At 30.7% G+C, this 18949-nt stretch overlaps 1 protein-coding gene across 18 annotated transcripts in view; it reads left to right on the top strand.

Annotated features, from left to right (window-relative positions):
- LOC143240771 (tRNA (guanosine(18)-2'-O)-methyltransferase TARBP1) overlaps positions 1-18949 on the top strand; it is a 64256-nt gene that overhangs the window by 23768 nt on the left and 21539 nt on the right. For 15 of the 18 annotated variants that reach the window (XR_013021937.1, XR_013021943.1, XR_013021936.1 and 12 more), the window contains exons 11-19: positions 943-1080; positions 5590-5777; positions 6959-7151; positions 9977-10147; positions 11789-11949; positions 14305-14376; positions 16607-16832; positions 16921-17073; positions 18565-18836. Coding sequence is in view for 5 of the 18 variants with exons in the window: in XM_076483775.1 (XP_076339890.1) it covers positions 943-1080; positions 5590-5777; positions 6959-7151; positions 9977-10147; positions 11789-11949; positions 14305-14376; positions 16607-16832; positions 16921-17073; positions 18565-18836 (1574 nt within the window). In the remaining 13 variants the exon portion in view is untranslated. The remainder of the gene's footprint in view (positions 1-942; positions 1081-5589; positions 5778-6958; positions 7152-9976; positions 10148-11788; positions 11950-14304; positions 14377-16606; positions 16833-16920; positions 17074-18564; positions 18837-18949) is intronic. The other 3 variants (XR_013021946.1, XM_076483776.1, XM_076483777.1) reach the window with 2 other exon arrangements.

Genomic DNA, 18949 nt, shown 5'->3' with positions numbered 1-18949 from the left:
AACCAGAATATAAAGCTGTGAAAGGCATCATTGCAAAACAGATTGGAACTCAGAATCATTTTTATAGTTTAAACCTTACTTAAAACTGTAGGTTATTAGTGCCTTTGTATGAGTGGCAGAACTAATTTGAATTAAATAGTTATTTGTAGTTGATGTGTTGTTCTTTACTGAGCCTCTCCCCACTCCTGGTGACTCAGTAGTGAGTCTGAGGGTTTATAATACTAAAATTTGGTCTTTAATACCTGCAGTGGGCATAGCACAGATAGCCATTGTATAGTTTTGTCTTTCAACAAAGAATTTTAACTGAAGTATGTTTAATGAAAATGACAATTTAAAATTAATATTTTAGTAGTTAGGAAGAAACAATCACCAGAAAAATAAGTAGATTTCAAAAGTCCCACACACTTTCAGAGAGGTAACTGTTCTTCTTCAGGATTAAGCTGTGTGATGTTAAATGTGGGATCGCTTACCTTGTCCTTGGGGTCTTTGATTTCACCATTTACCCTATTTCTCTAATATGGCGTCATTCCCATAAAAAACATTGAATACTTAGAACTAGGTCAGTTCTAGACGATTTAACTTTTCACTTATACTTGAAATCTTTGTTCCTGTATTAACAAGTATTCATTTTCTTATATTAGTAAATGCAACACATTGTTTATTCTTCTTTTAACATATATGACACATTTTTTAACTTAAACCTGAATAAAAGTTTTGTATGAATTTCAGAGTGACATTTCTAGCAGTAGCTTAAAAGCATTACCATGAAAATATCTTATTTTTCTAAAATTCATAGTTCAGGATAGTCTGAAACTTTAGATGCACAGTACACCATGTAATTTTAACAAAAGTTAGCCTAATATGTGAGTTTAGGTTTGAGGATTGAGAGAAACCTTCACAATTGTTGTTGATTACTGATCAAAACGTTTCTTGTTCTTCTAGGTAAATGATGTAGAAGACCTTGGAATATGTGCTCTGGCTTTGAAAACACTAAGCAAGAGGGTAGAACTAAGTCCAGTGATCCTGCCACATTTAACGGGGTTGTTAGACCACTGCAGATCAACATTTTTAGAAGATAAGGTAACCCATATGTGCTTGTTTTAGGTTAAATAAGACACTTCTTTTTTTTTACCAAATTTGTAGTGCTCTGTGTGTTAAGAATAACTTTAGTTAAAAATGGCTTAACAGTCTATAGTCCAGACCTGCATACTGGTCAAAGCAATACAAAGATCAATCCTTAATTACAGTCCATTTCCTTCTGTTTTATGTTTGTAAAACATATCCTGTTATTGGCACTCTTACTGGAGTCAACTTGGCTTGTGATCACCTGTTTCAAGTGGTCTCTTTGAACTCAATATTGCAGCCACCAAGGCTATCAACTACCACTACCTAATTAAGACTTGCCAGTCAAAATGAGGCAACTACCATACATCGATTGATATCAACCATGTATCGTAGGTGTTACAAACTAGATGACCACTGATAATACTTATTAAAGACACACTAATCCTACTCAATGCTTCACTGACAATCACATATACGAGATCAAATAAACAGTGTTTTCACACTCCTTTAATAAACTTTGTCATTCATAACATTTCTAGTTTGTATCTCTTTTGGTCTTGTTGTGAACAAAAGATTTGTTCAAAAAGGAAATACACACATCATTCTCAAGTTCTGTCATCATTTTGCAATAAATAGAGCTCTGATTTCTCAGTCAAATCAGCTGTCTTTATTGTGGCATACTGTGCACAAGTTGTTGATCACACCTTTATTGAAAAAAAATACCCATCCAAACAGATGACTGGAATTTGAAAAGTTTAGTTTTTTAAGAGTGTAGTGCCCACTGTTTCATGACATTAAGTTATCGAATCACTAGAATGACAACTTTGATTGCAATTGAAGAAGGTGTATGTTAAATTCTAGATTTTATTATTATTTATTATTAATTTTTTGCCTATTTTGATGTGAAAAAGCCTTCTTTCAGTTGAAATTGTTGAAAGTCTAGAAGTTCAAACTAAAGTTCCACATGTCTTTCATTACTGTCTGGAAAATTTCCAGTAATTTCTTGATGGGGGTTTAATGTTTTAATATTTCTAAGCTTAAGTTCAGCCACACCCACTTGCAGAGTCAAAGCTATGCTGTCAAGTGACAGTTTGAAGTTGAATGACAGAATTATAACCAATAGAAAGAGCAGATAATACACTATTCAAGTATAGCCTGAAAAAAACCTCTTATTGGTAGGAAGTTGTAGCATGAGATAGAAAAGAAACTTAGTCCATTGTTCTCTTGATGTGTATGTATTTCTTGGCAAGTGTTTCTCACATATATGTATTAGTTTGCTAAACAGTAAGATTGCATTTAGGATTTATGTTCATATTTTAAATAGTTATGAATTATATACTTTTATAAATGCATATTTGAAAATTTTATAATTGCATACATTTAACTTGATGTAGTTTGACTTGTGGAAATGTTTGAGTGTGCAAGTATTAGTGAAAAAAATTATGGACAACTTTTTCTCTATAATAACTATACAACACTACATTTTCACATTGGTAGGAACACTTTGACATACATGCATTGAAAATAAAAGACATGGGATTGGATAGGAAAATTACAAATAAATTATAAGTAAAAAGAAAGATGTGAAAATATGCACATGATAAAAAAAAACAAACATATTCTATAAAAATGTATAATGTGTGTGCATATTTCATTTGTTAAATTTACACATTTCGTTACACTGTACGTTAATGGTAATATCTAGAATTAATGATATAATAGAGAAAATAGAAAAAAAACCCAACAAACAATACTTAAAAATGTCTTATTCATTTAGGAGGTTCTAGAAATTATGCAAAAGAAATGTAACAATGTGAGATAATAAATAGTAAGTTTTATACTCAAAATGAAAATTACATTGCATGTGTACTACTCAGAGTTAGTGAAAATAACTACATTAAATAATGAATGTTTTATTATAAATTGTAGACAAAACAAAAATTATGTCTTACTTTTCTAAATCTACATAATCTTAGGATTGTTCAAGACAAATTTAAAACTATTTCATTAACTAGTTTCATTTTTATAAGGAACTTTATAAATATAATTAGGTTGTAATCATTGGGTTAAGTCATATTGTCATATATAATAATGATTACAAATTTTTTTTATATTACTTGTTTACCAGTCTTACTTTCAGGTTGAATAGCATTATCTGCAGCATCTGTGGATACTGTTATCACTATTTAGTAAGCCTACTTTCAGGTTGGATAGGATTATCTGCAGTATCTGTGGATATTATCATCACTATTTATTAGGCTTACTTTCAGGTTGAATAACATTATCTGCTGTATCTATGGGTACTATTATCACTTTTTACTAGGCCTGCTTTTGGGTTGAATAGCAGTATATGTTGTATCTGTGGGCAGTATCATCATAGTTCATGAGGCCTTCATTCTGGTTGAATAGCTGTACATGCAGTACTTGTGGATTTTATTGTCACATGTACAAACTCCTGTTATGCATGAGTGGTTCATGTACTAATGTGCACCACTACACAAAAATCCTAGAAACATGAATTCTTATAGAAGTAGTTTACTTGAAAATTTGTTAAAGCTGAATTACTTAGTCTCTGTTTAGCAAGTTAGATGTGACAAACTAAGGGAAATAAATCTGTTATTAGTTTCTTTAAAGTAGAAATTTGAAGTGAGAGAAATAAACAATTTAAACTTTTTTTAACAAGAATAAACTGGTATCAAATTAACAAGTTAATTTAAGTAGGGGCAGTTTTTAGTGAGTACAACTGGGACTTAAAGAAAGAACTGAAATTTTTATAGCATTTACTTTGAGGACTAATACTATTGAAGAATGCTTTAAAAGTAAAAGTTTATTTTGATAATAGGAGTTTTTAAAGGAAGCCAAATGGTTAAAAGTTTGCATTCTGATACATTTTTGGCATCTTCAAAGCATTGAAATTTTAATAATATATATTAGCCAAAAAAAGGGTCTAAAAACTAGTATACTTTTTTTTTTTTACAAGTTAATCAGTGAATGGAAGTCTTTTTATTATACTTTTTCAGTGAATTAGTAACAGTTATATCTGTCGTTCAAATTGTATTTATTTCAATTTTTATTTAGATTAAGCATTTTATTATAAAGCTTATGTTTATACAAACATAATACCTCCAGTACATGCCATGCATTATACATAAAACTTGAGAAAAATTGTAATAATGATTTCCATAACTTTGTCATTTTTTTATGTTTACTTAGTTAATGTTTTTGACTTGATGTAAAAATGGCTAGAAGATTGCTAAAAAAAAGATGGTTGATCACTTTTTGGCATTAATCGTTTTAAGTGAAATTTGATCAATTTATTGTTTTATTGTGACAGTGATTGATGTAAATTGCTGGTCAGGTAAACATGAGATTTTTTTTAAATACTTCTTTCATTATATTTTTTGAATGATAAATGGATTGTCACAACCAGTATTCACAACAACAACAAAGTCCACTGCTAGTATTGAAGAATAAATCATTAAGTCACTTGTGTATAAGCAGTAGATTTGTAATACAAATACTTTTATTTTTGCTACCAAGCTCCAGGTGTTGATGGCTGATTTTATGGACAAGTCCAACAATAATCAATTACGACTCTTATCATCCAAATGAAGTAATTCCAAAATTATTCCAAGCTAGGTTTTCTGAAAGTCAAATAACCAAAAAGTTTGGATTTGTAAAAAAACAATAGCATGAACTTGTGTTTGTGCATTGACAGTATTTTACTGGGTACTGTACAAAAAGGAAAGGCTATTTTCCAGCAGTGTTTAAACCTACATCTAAGGCTTTGATGCATTACACCAACTTCCATTTTCTATGAAGCTATACATGGCAACATTTACTGTAATTTAGCATTTATGGATGTATCTATGTAAAATCTGACAAACACTTAGTAAATATTACAGATGTTTTAAACAAAAAATCAAAATTAATATAAGTTTTGTGGAATTTGACAAGCCCTTAGTAAACATTAAAGACGTTTAAGAAAACAAAAAATTAAAGTTTTTAGAAGAGTATTTTTACAAAATATTTATATATGAATTCATTGTGGTTAGTGTCAATCAGAATAGCCTGAGTGCTGCATCAAATTGTGACATAACTAAGAAGGAAACAATTAAGTTTTCAGCTCCAAATTACATCTTACCTGCAGCCTGGTTACCAACATTTGATGAGTCTGTGGTGTTTTTTTTTTTCATGTGATTCTATCTTTAGTCATTTTGCATTGATTAGGTTAATGCTTCTGGAAATGAGAGCTTGTATGTCTATTTATGATTTATTTGTTTAGCTTTTATAACAGTTTTAAAACTAGTTGTTATTTTTTTCTTATATAAAATATTGTTTGACAAACTATGTCATGTTGTTTTTTGGCAGTGATGGGAGTTACAAAACCATGCTTTTGTCACTAAAAAGCCCTTGAATGAAAAACCAAATATGCATATGAATCCTTTATAAATGAGTCCATCTCTGTCTAGTTTGAGCTGATTCTGAAATGTGATGTTTGTTTTTTTATTTTTTGAAAAACAGGAAATGTGCGAGTCTCTCAGGTTGATGTGTGCTTGGAGGTCACTACATCTGGTTTGGAAAATCATCAAAGACATAGCTAGCTATGAAGAGCTAATGACCAATTTCAGAAATAAGATTTCCAGTATAATGTGTATGTGTATAAACAGTGGTGCAATGGAATTCTGTGTTGTTAGAAATCTTCCTAGCAGGTTATTAGTTTTTCTCTCTCCATTTTAGTTATAAAATTGAGGAAACATCATAAGTCATATAACTAGTATTATTTCTAAAGCAGAACAATAGTATATAACAGTTTATCTCTGAAATGTGGTAAATTGTCTGTGTATTAATTGGAATAAACATTAAAACCTACACAAGGTTCAAAAACTTCTGTTGAGGTTAGAATTTATGGATAAGTTTAATGTGATGTACTCAAGTGTGAACACTGCTTTTGCCTTTAATAAGTTGTAATCATAATGTGATACACTGATGTATTTCAGCTGTAGTTTTATGAGATGCAAAGCAAAATTATCTTAGGTATCTGACAGAATGATCTGTGTGTACAACTAAGCAACAGTGTTGTATGTAAAAACTTTAAATGTATAAGTTGTTGGTGCTAATAGTTTATTGAAATATTTGTTAAAACAGACTTGATTAAATGATTACTTGGAATATCATAATATTTACTTTAATAAATTATTTTATTTTACTTAAATATAATTTATAAATTGATGTTTTATAATATGTATTTTAATGGTTGACAGTATTCTGCTGTAGGTTAGGTTGATAATATCATGGAGAACAACCAACTGTTAGCTAAATGTATGTGGAAACTCTGTGATATGAAATGTGTTTATACAATGAAGAAATATTGTTTTTATTCCATTTGTCACTTCAGTGCACTAAAGTTCACCATGCTGTGTTTGTGTGTAATTCTGTACTGTATTTGCTGCTCGTTGTCCATTAAAACATAATTTAAGGAATTTTCAAAAGTATGTTAGGATGTTTTGTATGTTGGAATTTGTGGACAAAATTTAGTCTTGTTGTATAGAGATGTGAAAATTAATGTTATATAACTTTGTGAATCTTAACAAGAAATAATGTTTCTGACAAATGAATAACATTGTTTTAAGCACAATGAATACTTTTACAATAGTTAAATTAATTAATTTATCGTGGCAAAACCATTTTATTTTAATTTGAATATTAATAAAAGGGCTTGTCCTATATTCCTCATATTATTCAATTCCTCTTAAAAAATCAATCAAATGTCTTAAGTTGACCACAGCGGTTGCTTATATTGTAAGCCTACTGTATAAAGTTAATTTAGGACTAAACTTGGGTGTGTTTAGGTTTCCTGATGTCACAAACAATTTGTTGTTTCTTATTTTAGATATTCACAAGAACTGGCTAGTAATCTGAGGTATATTTGTGTCTCAGATATGTGGGAGTGTGTACGTTTCCACCTTGAAGCTCATACTAGTGTCAATCATAGTGTCTTTTATTTAGCAGTGGATTTTCTGGAGACTGGATATGGTACAGCTATTCCTTCAGTCATTCAATGTTTAAAGTACCTCGTTAAACAGGTAGTCATTCATCATGTGTTACCCATCATAGTTTGTGATTAGAAGTGTAGCTAAATGGAATTTTTACAGTTACCTTTTTTGAGGAGAAGCAAGTTCCATTTTATGATGTAATTATTACAAATTAAATATTAGTAATTTTTTGTAAGTTTAACTTGGTATAAGTATCTTACTTTTGTATACAACAATATTTGGTGATGAAATACCTATTTTGAGGTGACAAAGTTTGAAGAGAGCTTGAAGAAAACTAATACAAGTAAAAATTGTACAGTGTTTTGTACCTTCTGGTGCAAACAACTCGTCAAAACATTGTATGTTTATTTTTATTACATTTACTTTGTAATAAAGTTTTCTTCATTATCCATTTAAGTCATCTTTCACCTTTGCTATTCTCAATAATTATTTCTTTCTCAATAATATATGATTCCATAACACATTGCAATTACCTAAACCTCAAATAAACACTGAATAGTATTTTGCTGGTTATTGGCTTCTTATAAAAGTCTCTTTTGCTTGTAGCAGAGTCTGATTTTTGATGCTACTGAAATTATTACTATCAATTTAGACAGTTGAACTTTATTAAAACTTTCTTACTCCACTGTGTATTTTAATTCACTTTATATTTCACATTCTTTTATTTTTAGTTCATATTTTTTAAAACTGTTTTGGAGGTAAGTAGATAATCACACACACACACACACACATATTTAAGTTCAAAAACTGTTTTTTATTTTTTCTTCCAAAATTCAAGTCAACCATTGAACTCAAACTTGAAATAACGTTAGTTATAATTAAACATGACCGAAAGAGCTGTGCTTTTACTTTATTGGCTACTCCTCTGTTACTACTGTTTTTGCATTTTTGTAACACAGTACTTCAAATCCCTCTCTGATTAAATGAATTTGATAACTTTCTAGGGATGGGCAGTGTAACTGACACTTTGTTTCTACTTTAAGCTTGTCAAGTTTCTCTGATTCAGACTTGGAGAATGTAGTAATGCTGTTATATTGTTTCTTTTTTAAAAGTGAACTTCCCATATTGAATTTTTTGTTTTCAACATCATTCTCATTAGCAAAACATTTTCATAAAACTTGTTAATTATTTTCAGTGTATGTACTTTAGAAAACTTCTGTATTTTTGTGCAACTTCAAACTTCCATAGGCTTGAGCTGTATAACTAGTCTGGAGTTCAGTAAATATAATGACATGTTTTTCTTGTGTCTTTAGAACACATCCCAACATTATCTGTGGATTCAGTATATTTGCATTCAGTTCCAGTCTCAAACATTAAGGCTGTATTTAAACAAACTTTATGTCTTGAAGATTCTGTTTAGTTATTCAAATCTGCCTGTCGTATAAACTCATGTCAGTTTGAATCAAAACCCTGCCTGTGGACAAAAGGGGCAAAAAGAAATACAATGACTATAATTTTTCTTTATTTCATAAGAAGCAATTATTTTAACTATCATACTCATGGTAAAACAGCTTCATATATTTCATTAGCCATCATCTGTCCTTTTTATCTAATTAATGAAATTGTTTCAGGAAAGGATTATTCTCAAACTTCCCCATGTCATTTGCCAGGTGTTCTCAGCTTTGGACAATGTTTCTTCATTTTCCTATATGAAAATATTGTTGCTGAGGTTTGATGGATATATGCTTTTCTAGATTTGTCAGCTGGTAATTTTGGACATTAAATTCTCTTATGTTGTAGGACATTGTTAATTCTATTAACAAGTCCATTCTTAGTATTTTTATATTTTATCTTCTATAGATTTGCCAGCATTACTGAATCTTTATTTCTAGAACATTCTGTCATGTGGTTTAACCACACTATAAGTACCTTTTGTTTGTTATTTTAATTCTTCAGCTAACTTCCACTTAAAAGTCTGTGTTGCATCTGTTACAAAATTTTCGTGGTTTCAGACGTGCACTTTTCAAGGGCTTCTGTGGCTGTTTGTTTCCATTTGAATGAGCCATTCAGCCATATTACCATGACTGTAATGTTGCCTCTGTTACATTTTGAAGTTCACCTTGTGTGAAACAACTCACTGCTGACATATTGTATATGTGAGTGTACCTCTTTTTTGGACTCCTGTGTCTTCTTTCTCAAACGGTTTATTTTGTGTATTTCATTTTGTTTGAAAATCTAGTTTACTTACATTTCTTTCTTTCGAAATACCTATGCAGTGGTTTGGTAAATATTCTGTTTGTTACTGACAAATACAAGCAAGTGGATGTATGGGACAATTCCTTTTGAGGTTTGTCAATTATTTGTTTTGTAACTTCTGTTTCATTGTATACCACTAGGTAACCATAAATAACTACATCACAACTTTGTTTCATAACCTTGTCTATACTCACTTTAAAATTTATTTTTTTATTGGGATGAAGTTGTTTTATTAGTTCTGCATTTTCATTTCAACTTGCCATATTTTTTAACCTAATGGTTTTAGCACACAAGAATTAGCTTTCAATTCTTCAAGGACAACTGAGACATTTGCACCAGATGGAAGTTGCATTTTGTCACAGTCACCCAATAATATTTAATTATAGTTATTTAGATAGTGTTAGAGATTGTTAGGTTTTAATTAGTTTACACAAAATGTCTCATCTTGATGATTAGAATTTTTAATATTCTTGTTGTTGTCTGTTGAGAACTTTGTTTACTTGTAATTTTAATTCTTGTACTTCAGAAATGTTTATTATTTAAGATGAAGTAATTCAGTTTTTTAATTGTATTAAAAATATTTCTTGACAATCTTTGATGTATCTAGATTTATTTTGTGTGCACAGAAACTTCATAATATTTGTTTTTGAAATATACAGTTTGTACATTCAGAGAAAGCCATGATTATTCAGTGCATGAAAAGTAGTTGGAAAGCATGTTTGGAACTGAGGAAGAGTGATTTGTTTTTACCATCAGTAAAAGCATTTGTAAATATGACCTATCAACCAGATGTACTACAGTGCCCAATGCTATCTTCAAGATTGGAAGAGGTGAGGTACACTGTTGTTTGTTGATCTCAAGGTTTTGTTCTTTGAACATTTGTAACAAAACACTTGCTTTAATCAATTGGATATAAAACTAAATTGAATATTCAAGTGTGTGAATATAAAGGAAAGGTGGAATACTTTTATCAGGAAATTTTTAGATTAATTAAGTTCCTTATGTAAAATCATGAGTTACATTTCATAAACAATAATAAAAGTATACAATGGTTATTTTCTACTGCTTCATATTTATAGTGAAAAGAGTTTTTACTTAATGACCAGACTTTGTTCCTGGTCTTCACAAGAATAGAGAATCATAAATAGAAACAGTTAAATGACATAAGTGTTTATTGAAACATGATCTGAAATTTGATGTATTCAAACTTTGTGACAAAAACACTAATGGCCAGTTTAATCAAAAGAAGGGATTAATACCATGAAAGGTTTATTTGATTGTATTATTTCTTACATATTGAAAATATTGTTATGTTCTTGATTTAGTTCTTATATTTCTATTTCTTAACAAAAAACAAGTATTTTCTGTAAGAAAGTAACAATCTAACTGTACAATATTTATAGCTTTTCTTTAATTTAGACAAGTATTAAGATTTGCATGTACTTAAATTTATATGTTTGTTTGTTCCATCTGGCTTCTCTGAACTATGTATTGCATGTTTTCAGTTGTGGGTATGGTGTATGTAGTGTGGTTTGAATACTGATGTACAGTTTTTTTCTTCTTGAAAACCCTAAGGGACTGAATAACGAATGTGTTGTTGAAAATGTTACAAGCATAATGGAGAATATTAAACAATTAACTGTGCTGAAGTACTGTCAAGTCCTTATGACAGTGATACACACACATGTAACTTAAATGAAACAGTATAACTATTCAGTTTTCTAAAAGATTAAAATAGATCTCCATCAGTTCTAATGAAATGTGTTTTCTTTTCTTCACTACTTTTGCACAGATCTTTATTTTTTAGTTTACTCAATGCCACAAATATGTTTTTACTTGCAACACAAAACCATCTATTTTTATCATATACTTCCTCTGTTTAAGAGAATAAAACATATTACTTTCAAGATGATATGATATCATGTGTTATTCTACCTTTTGTAATTACTACCTGTGAATGAGTTCTTTAAGTTTGAGTGAGTTATTACATTGCATGATTCATAATTTATTGAATTATTTTGTATTCTTGCAAATGTACATGTTTCTGATGTTTCAGAAAATTTATGAACAACAACTTAACTACTGCTTGACTTTCAAGATTAATCTTGTCAAATTGAAACTGTTTTATAAACCTATCGACGTGGTTTGTGTTGACTTCTTCCTTCCATGTTTATCAGCTCATGTTACAACAATAGGCAGCTACTAAATCACTGAGGTGTACTGTTAGTTTTGTACATCTTGTTGAAAGTTTCAGTTAATTTCGTTAAACCTTGGTAAAGTTTATAATGATACATCTTGTATAATAAATAATTCATATGAATTTAATCAAATAAAACTATTTTGAGGTTAAAATTTCAACTTTTGTGAAGCAGGTAGTGCAGTAAAATCAGATATAATTTTTTTTTCATTTAGATTTTTCATAACAATAATTAAAATATCCAGGTTAAATTAATTAAATTTTTCTTTTACAGTTTTCAGATGAAATTTTTTCTTTGGGTGAAAATTCCACAGGAATATTCAGTATCCTTGTCAAGCACTGCTGTCAGTTGTGGATGAACCACACATCTATGGCCAATGTAAACATTTTATCCAAGGCATTAACATTTGGACCAGTACACAGAAAAGATCAAAAGTAAATAATTCTTATATACATTTTTTCTGAATTCACAGCTTTTAGGCCCGGCATGGCCAAGCACGTTAAGGCATGCGACTCGTAATCTGAGGGTGACGGGTTCACATCCCCGTCGCGCTAAACATGCTTGCCCTTTCAGCCGTGGGCGTTATAATGTGACGGTCAATCCCACTATTCATTGGTAAAAGAGTAGCCCAAGAGTTGGCGGTGGGTGGTTATGACTAGCTGCCTTCCCTCTAGTCTTACACTGCTAAATTAGGAATGGCTAGCACCGATAGCCCTCGAGTAGCTTTGTGCGAAATTCAAAAACAAACACAGCTTTTATAAATTCTAATGAATTTTTTTCTGAATGGTATCTGGAATAACTTACCATATTTTTGGTTTATTTGTAAAAGATCAACCCTAAATAGGTAAGGTTTGTGATTATAATTTTTGAAAATCCTGCAGAAACAAGTGACTAATGTTTTTCTTTAAAACAAATATTGTTGCCTCTGTGCCTACATCAGTTGTGTGGAACATCACTATTTACTAACACTAGTGAACCTTTATGATTTATGCAAAATAGCCACCACACACCAAATATATACTTCAAATAAGTAATTGAAAAATTAATTCATTAAATCATCACAACCTGTAGAGGACATTTCCAAGGTAAATGATGTATACGAGGTCTGTTCAAAAAAAATACGCGGACTGACGTCATAAAACAAAATGTACTTCATTTAGAAGTTACAGGTCTGGGACCCCTTCAAAGTACTCTCCTTCCATTTGCACACACTTATCCCAACGGTGTTTCCACTTGTTGAAACAGTCCTGGTACACTTCTTTTGTAATGTCCTTCAGCTCCTTCGTCGCATTTGCCTTAATCTTGGGAATCGTCTCAAATCTTCTTCCTTTCAAGGGTCTTTTGAGTTTGGGGAACAAGAAAAAAATCGCAAGGAGCAAGGTCAGGTGAGTAGGGGGGTGGGGAAGAACAGTGATTGAGTGTTTGGCCAAAAACTCACGATTTCTGAGGGCTGAATTTCGCAGCAACGTGGTGCATCTTCAATTTTTCGGTCAAAATCTCGTAACAAGATCCAACTGATATCCCACACTCTTCAGCAAGCTCCCTGACAGTCAGACGTTGATTTGCTCGCACCAGGGTGTTAAATTTGTCAACGTGTGGGTCGTCAGTTGACGTGGAAGGACGTCCAGGACGCTTATGATCTTCAATGGACTGTCAACCATCCTTAAAATGTTCATGCCACTTGAAACATGCCGTACGCTTCATAGCAACATCACCGTAAGCCGTGTTAAGCATAGCAAAAGTTTCAGTCGCAGATTTTTCAAGTTTAACACAAAATTTCACAGTAAGTCGTTGCTCCTTCAGGTCATTCATTCTGAATTCTGCCAAACGAAAAAATCGCACTTCACTTAAAACCGCTTAGCTAATACACAAATGAAGATATCTGCAATCGGAAATGGCGTCGTAATCAGCTGATCTGTGCTAACCTAGCGACACCAAGCGGATTCCCCTGAAACTAACTGGAGCCGCACAATTCAAACAGTCCGTGTATTTTTTGAACAGACCTCGTAAACAACAGTTACAATAGTGTTACAGATAAGTTGTATAAACAACAATTACAATACTAGGGCAATGGCTTGACATGCACGAAAAGAAAAAGATTCAAACAGTGGGTCTGAATAATGTAGAAACATTAAAACAAACCTTTGGGATTCCATCTATAAAAAAGCAAATTTTGTATTGTAAACATTTAAAAACAGATTTTGATTGTACAGTACAATTTATTTTGCCTTGCTTAACTATTGATAGTAAAATATACAAATAAGAAAGTTCAGAAGATTATTTCTGTTCTTAATAATACAGAATAAAGGTCAAATTCTAAACATAATTTTCCACCTGATATATGCAAGAAAGCGAGAATGGACTGTAGAAAAATTATGGTAACATGTTGGCTACCAACTTCATTTTTTGTTGTTGTTGGCCAACAGATGTAAAAATGAAGTCTGGTAAATTGTTGGCTACAAGTTTAGTTTTTGTTGTTGATGACCAACAGATGTAAAAATAAAGACTGTAAAACTGAAATAAGTATATCAAGTTTTTCTACATTTTAATAAATGCTTTTGTGGATAAATCTTTTACAAGAAAAAAAAGTTATTTGCAGTTAAGTCTAGATGAATAATTTATTTGTATGAACAAACTAATTAGCAACTTGAATTTTAGCAATGGCATGTTAGTTTAAAGATGTAATTGCTTTTGCAGTTGTCCTTAAAATTGTTTATGTGCATGAAAAAAGAAGAGAAATAAGAGTGTGGAGAAATACATTTTTGGTGATGTTTGTTTGTTTATTTCAGAATTATAAATGAAAATATAAACTACATATTTAGTGAAGGTGAAGCTCTGTCTGTCAATCAATTGGTGGAAAGGTTTGTTTGATTTTAGTGTAAACTTCTTTTGTTAATATTTTGTGATCAATGCTTTGTTTTATACTATAGCATTATAATATAAATTCAGACTTCTAATAAATGTGGTTAATATAAATAAATATTGTTTTTTTTAAAGATAGTGTAATTGTTTAAATATCTTATTTTTTTAATTTCATGAGGGAATAGAATTCTGTAAATGTAATTTTAGTTTTTTTTTGAAGTGTAGTTGTTTTTTGATGATTAACACAGAAGAGTTTAAATTCATACATATTTAGAACAGCTGGAATTGTGTGATTAATGATTCAACTAATATGAGTTAATGTATTAAGTTAATAGCATCTTTCATCTAAGAAATATTAAGTATCAATAGAATAAACTTTTAACTTATCAGAGTTCAACAGAATTTTTGAAAATAATAACTACAACCATTCTAGTGGCACAGTCTTAAAGAAGTGTTGAATTATGTACAACTATATTGAAAATCTTGCGAAGTGTTGGAAAGTCTTCTTAATGTCTATTTTTTATGTTTTTTGCATGTGGCAACTGATTCTATGTGTTGTTTGCAATGTTTTTTAATTTACTTTTGATTCATTAAATTGTGTTATATTTGTACAGGGAACTCCAGTTTAATTTGTTTTCTTCAATGATAAAACAAATTTGTTTTAAATGGAAAAAAAAAATTAATTGAATAGAACCCTATTCTTGAAAACTTCAGCTATCTATAGGTGACTAAGTTTATAACAAGCCACACTAGATATGAAAAGTAAGTTTTAAGGTATATTGATTATTTGTTTAGTGTTAATAATTTAGTAATAAGTAATGATATTGGTAACATTTCACAAATTCAGAACACCTCCCTATCAAGTGGTCCGGCATGGGCAGGTGGTTAGGGCACTTGCCGAGGGTTGTGGGTTTGAATCTCCGTCATACCAAACATGCTTGACCTTTCAGTCTTTAGGGCATTATATGTCATGGTCAATCACATTATTCATTGGTAAAAGAGTAGCCCAAGAGTTGGTGGTGGATTGTGATGACTAGCTGCCCTCTCTCTGGCCTTACACTGCTAAATTAGGGATAGCTAGTGCAGATAGCCCTTGAGTAGCTTTTTGCGAAATTCAAAATAAACCCTATCAAGTGCTGAAGCACTTTATTTAGATTTAGGTATGAAAATAATTGATAATTACAGTAATAATTGACAGGCAAACAATTTATTATCAAGTGTTCTACACCTAATATTATTACATATGTGATAAAATAAATGATTTCACATATCAAATATATATGGACTACTCTCAGTACATAGTTATTGTCCAATAAATGGTATACAGAGTATTAAGCATTCGCAAATTGTAAGATTTGTAACAGTATATAGTGTTTAATATCTCATATGAATATATTACAACAAAAAATAATCTTCAATGGCTTGGATGAAAAAAACCTTAAACAAGTACTTTAAATAATTTTATGATAAATATAAATGTTATTTACATAATATTGAAAATAATGATATTAATAAAATGATAAGATATACAACAAAAATAATCTAAATGTTATTGTTGAGGAAATAATTAGAATTTCTTATTTGGAGATTTTTGTATTTTTTATAAATGGATTAATCTAGTTATATCACCTTCCTATATAAGACCTATTACTGTGTGGATCTCTTTAGATCTAGAAGATCTAGATAGTAGCATGGTAGGCTGGAGAATGGTAATAGCAAAACTATAGTAATACCGTATCATTATAATGGGGCCTGTATACTAACATCAAGTACAGTTTTGTTTTCTTTCCCATTGATGTATTGAAGTAATTATGACCTTCTTACTGGTTTTTATTTTAAAGAACCATCTTGCCATTTCTGGCTGCAGACAATGAAAGGTGGTAAAGAAGTGGGACATTTTGGATTAAGAACACCCACATGTGCTCCTTTTTTAAGTATGTGAAGATGGTAGAATTGATGGTAAATTATCCCTATTGCAGCTTGGGTCTTAGTTTCTCCTAAAAGAAAACCAGGGAACATCATAGAATTACCTATATTATGCTTTGTGTCCCATGTTGAATATTTGCTTTATGGATGTGCTTTTATTTTTTCAAGTATGTATTTATTTTTCCACTCTGTACAAAATCTAATCTAACTAATGTGTGTATATGCAAACAGTTGTTTTTACATAATTAATGTTTGAAAACTTTTTTTTTTCTCAGTATTAATGTGATTCAAAATTCATTGTAGCAGCAAGCTTAAAGAAGACAAAGTTGTCAGGACCAACGCTGTTTGCTTTTTAACACTTATCAAAGAATCACACCAAGACCTAGCTAATAGGATTGTTGACTCCCTCTTGAAGCTAAATGAGGAACTAAATGCTTCAAAATCATGTTATTTCAACAATTCTCTTCATCATCTCACGAAGACTAGAATCTGGCAGTCCATATTGATTCTCTACCCCTCTTTAGACAAGGTCTGAATACGTTTTCAGTATTTTTATTAAAACATTTAATTCACCATTTGTTATAACTTGAGTAACAATTACATTTTCATTCATGTAGGTAACCTGTCATAAGCTTCTGAAATCAGCTTACAGACTGTTAGAAGAAGAAAATCAACAGCCATCTGTTCGGTACCTCCTGGAGTTTTTAGCAGTTCGGGTTCTTTTGGATTATCCAGAATGTCAAGATGACTTGGAAGAGAATCTAAATGAAGTACTGTATTTGTAAATAGGTGTTCAATTACATTTGTAGTTACTACCACGTACTTATTCTCAAAAACCTGTGTTTTTGTGCCATCAAAATTTTGATGATAAAATTTTTCGTATATCAAGACTAAGAATTTATATCTGAAATGTACGTATATCTGCTACTAAGAAGTATTATAATTAAACAAAATGACAAACAAATACTCAAAAATCAGAATTTAATACTAATTTTAGGCAGAGCAGAGAGAGCCAACTTTATGTTTAACAATAAACATAAAAAAGAAGAAATTACAATACTTGAAAAAGTTACAATGCTTTGGGTTGAGAGTATAAATTTTGGAATAACATTTGTATAAGTATTAAAACCTGTGCATACCCAAACATAAATATTAGGAGTTATACAGTGATTAACTGGGTACAAATATGTATTTGAAGCAATATCACATAGTATTGGTTTTGACTATAAACATGAAATTAGGTAACTGGTACGATGGTATGGTATAATATAGATGTGTACATATTAATATATGTATGAATGTATATGTGTATGTGTGGATGTATAGATGTGTACATATTAATATATGTATGAATATATATGTACCTGTTAATGTATGTATATGTGGGTGTGTGTGAAGGAATGGATGTGTACATATTAATATAGGTACATGTACCTGTTAATGTATGTATATGTGGGTGTGTGTGAAGGAATGGATGTGTACATATTAATATAGGTACATGTACCTGTTAATGTATGTATATGTGGGTGTGTGTGAAGGAATGGATGTGTACATATTAATATAGGTACATGTACCTGTTAATGTATGTATATGTGGGTGTGTGTGAAGGAATGGATGTGTACATATTAATATAGGTACATGTACCTGTCAATGTATGTATATGTGGGTGTGTGTGAAGGAATGGATGTGTACATATTAATATAGGTACATGTACCTGTCAATGTATGTATGTGTGTGTATGTGGATGTATAGATGTGTACATATTAATATATTTACAAATGTACATCTACTTGTTACTGTATGTATATGTGTGTGTGGAAGGATGGATGTGTTCGTTTTAATGTCTGTGTGTGTGTGTGTGTGTGTGTGTATATGTAGATGTACCTGTTAATGTATGTATACATGTGTATGTGGGTGTATGGATGTGTACATATGAGATGAACATATTCACTGCATTTTTCTCTAAAAATTTCAATATATGTATATGTAGATGTATGTATATTAAATTGTGTTCTGGGAAGTGAAAGTGTGATTGTAGAAATTCAAATTGTAATTTGTTAATCTTATTTCAGATGATTTTTTGTATACAAGGACAATCATAATGATGCCGTCAGTGTAAAAAAAACAAAACACAAAAAGAAAGGTGCTTGTCTGAGGTTTTAATATGGGAACTGTGATTTCCAGTATTGTTCTATATCTTTCAGGAGGTGTAGTTTTCCATCTGGATTAACTACATTGAGACATTTTTTGTTACTTATTAGGCTGGAAGAAGGAGAGTAGGCAGCGTAGTGTCCTTCCTCTCAATCTTGATTTTACTGAGTTCCTCACTAAAACCCGAACTGCTGGAAACTCATCTTGTTCAATGGATACCCCGTGTAACACCGTGGTGTATGGTTCAAAATATCAACACCAGGATATATGCTCAGGTTGCTTTGTTTAAACTGTGGGAACTATCCAAACGTTACAACTTGAAAGCTGTTTACAGATTATGTGAGCCACTCCAATTCTGCTTTGAATTCAGTACAGAAAATAGGTGAGATTTCATTTAATGTACAGTTGTCTACTGTAAATGTTTTGATGCTTATTCATGAATATGAAATCCATGTCTTATAAATATTAGGTCATATTGCATGACAAGATAGGGCT

Source organism: Tachypleus tridentatus, chromosome 13 (assembly GCF_004210375.1).
Source record: "Tachypleus tridentatus isolate NWPU-2018 chromosome 13, ASM421037v1, whole genome shotgun sequence".
Taxonomy (NCBI): domain Eukaryota; kingdom Metazoa; phylum Arthropoda; class Merostomata; order Xiphosura; family Limulidae; genus Tachypleus; species Tachypleus tridentatus.
Note: the sequence above shows the minus strand (reverse complement) of the source record. Positions and strands in the feature narration are given on the sequence as shown.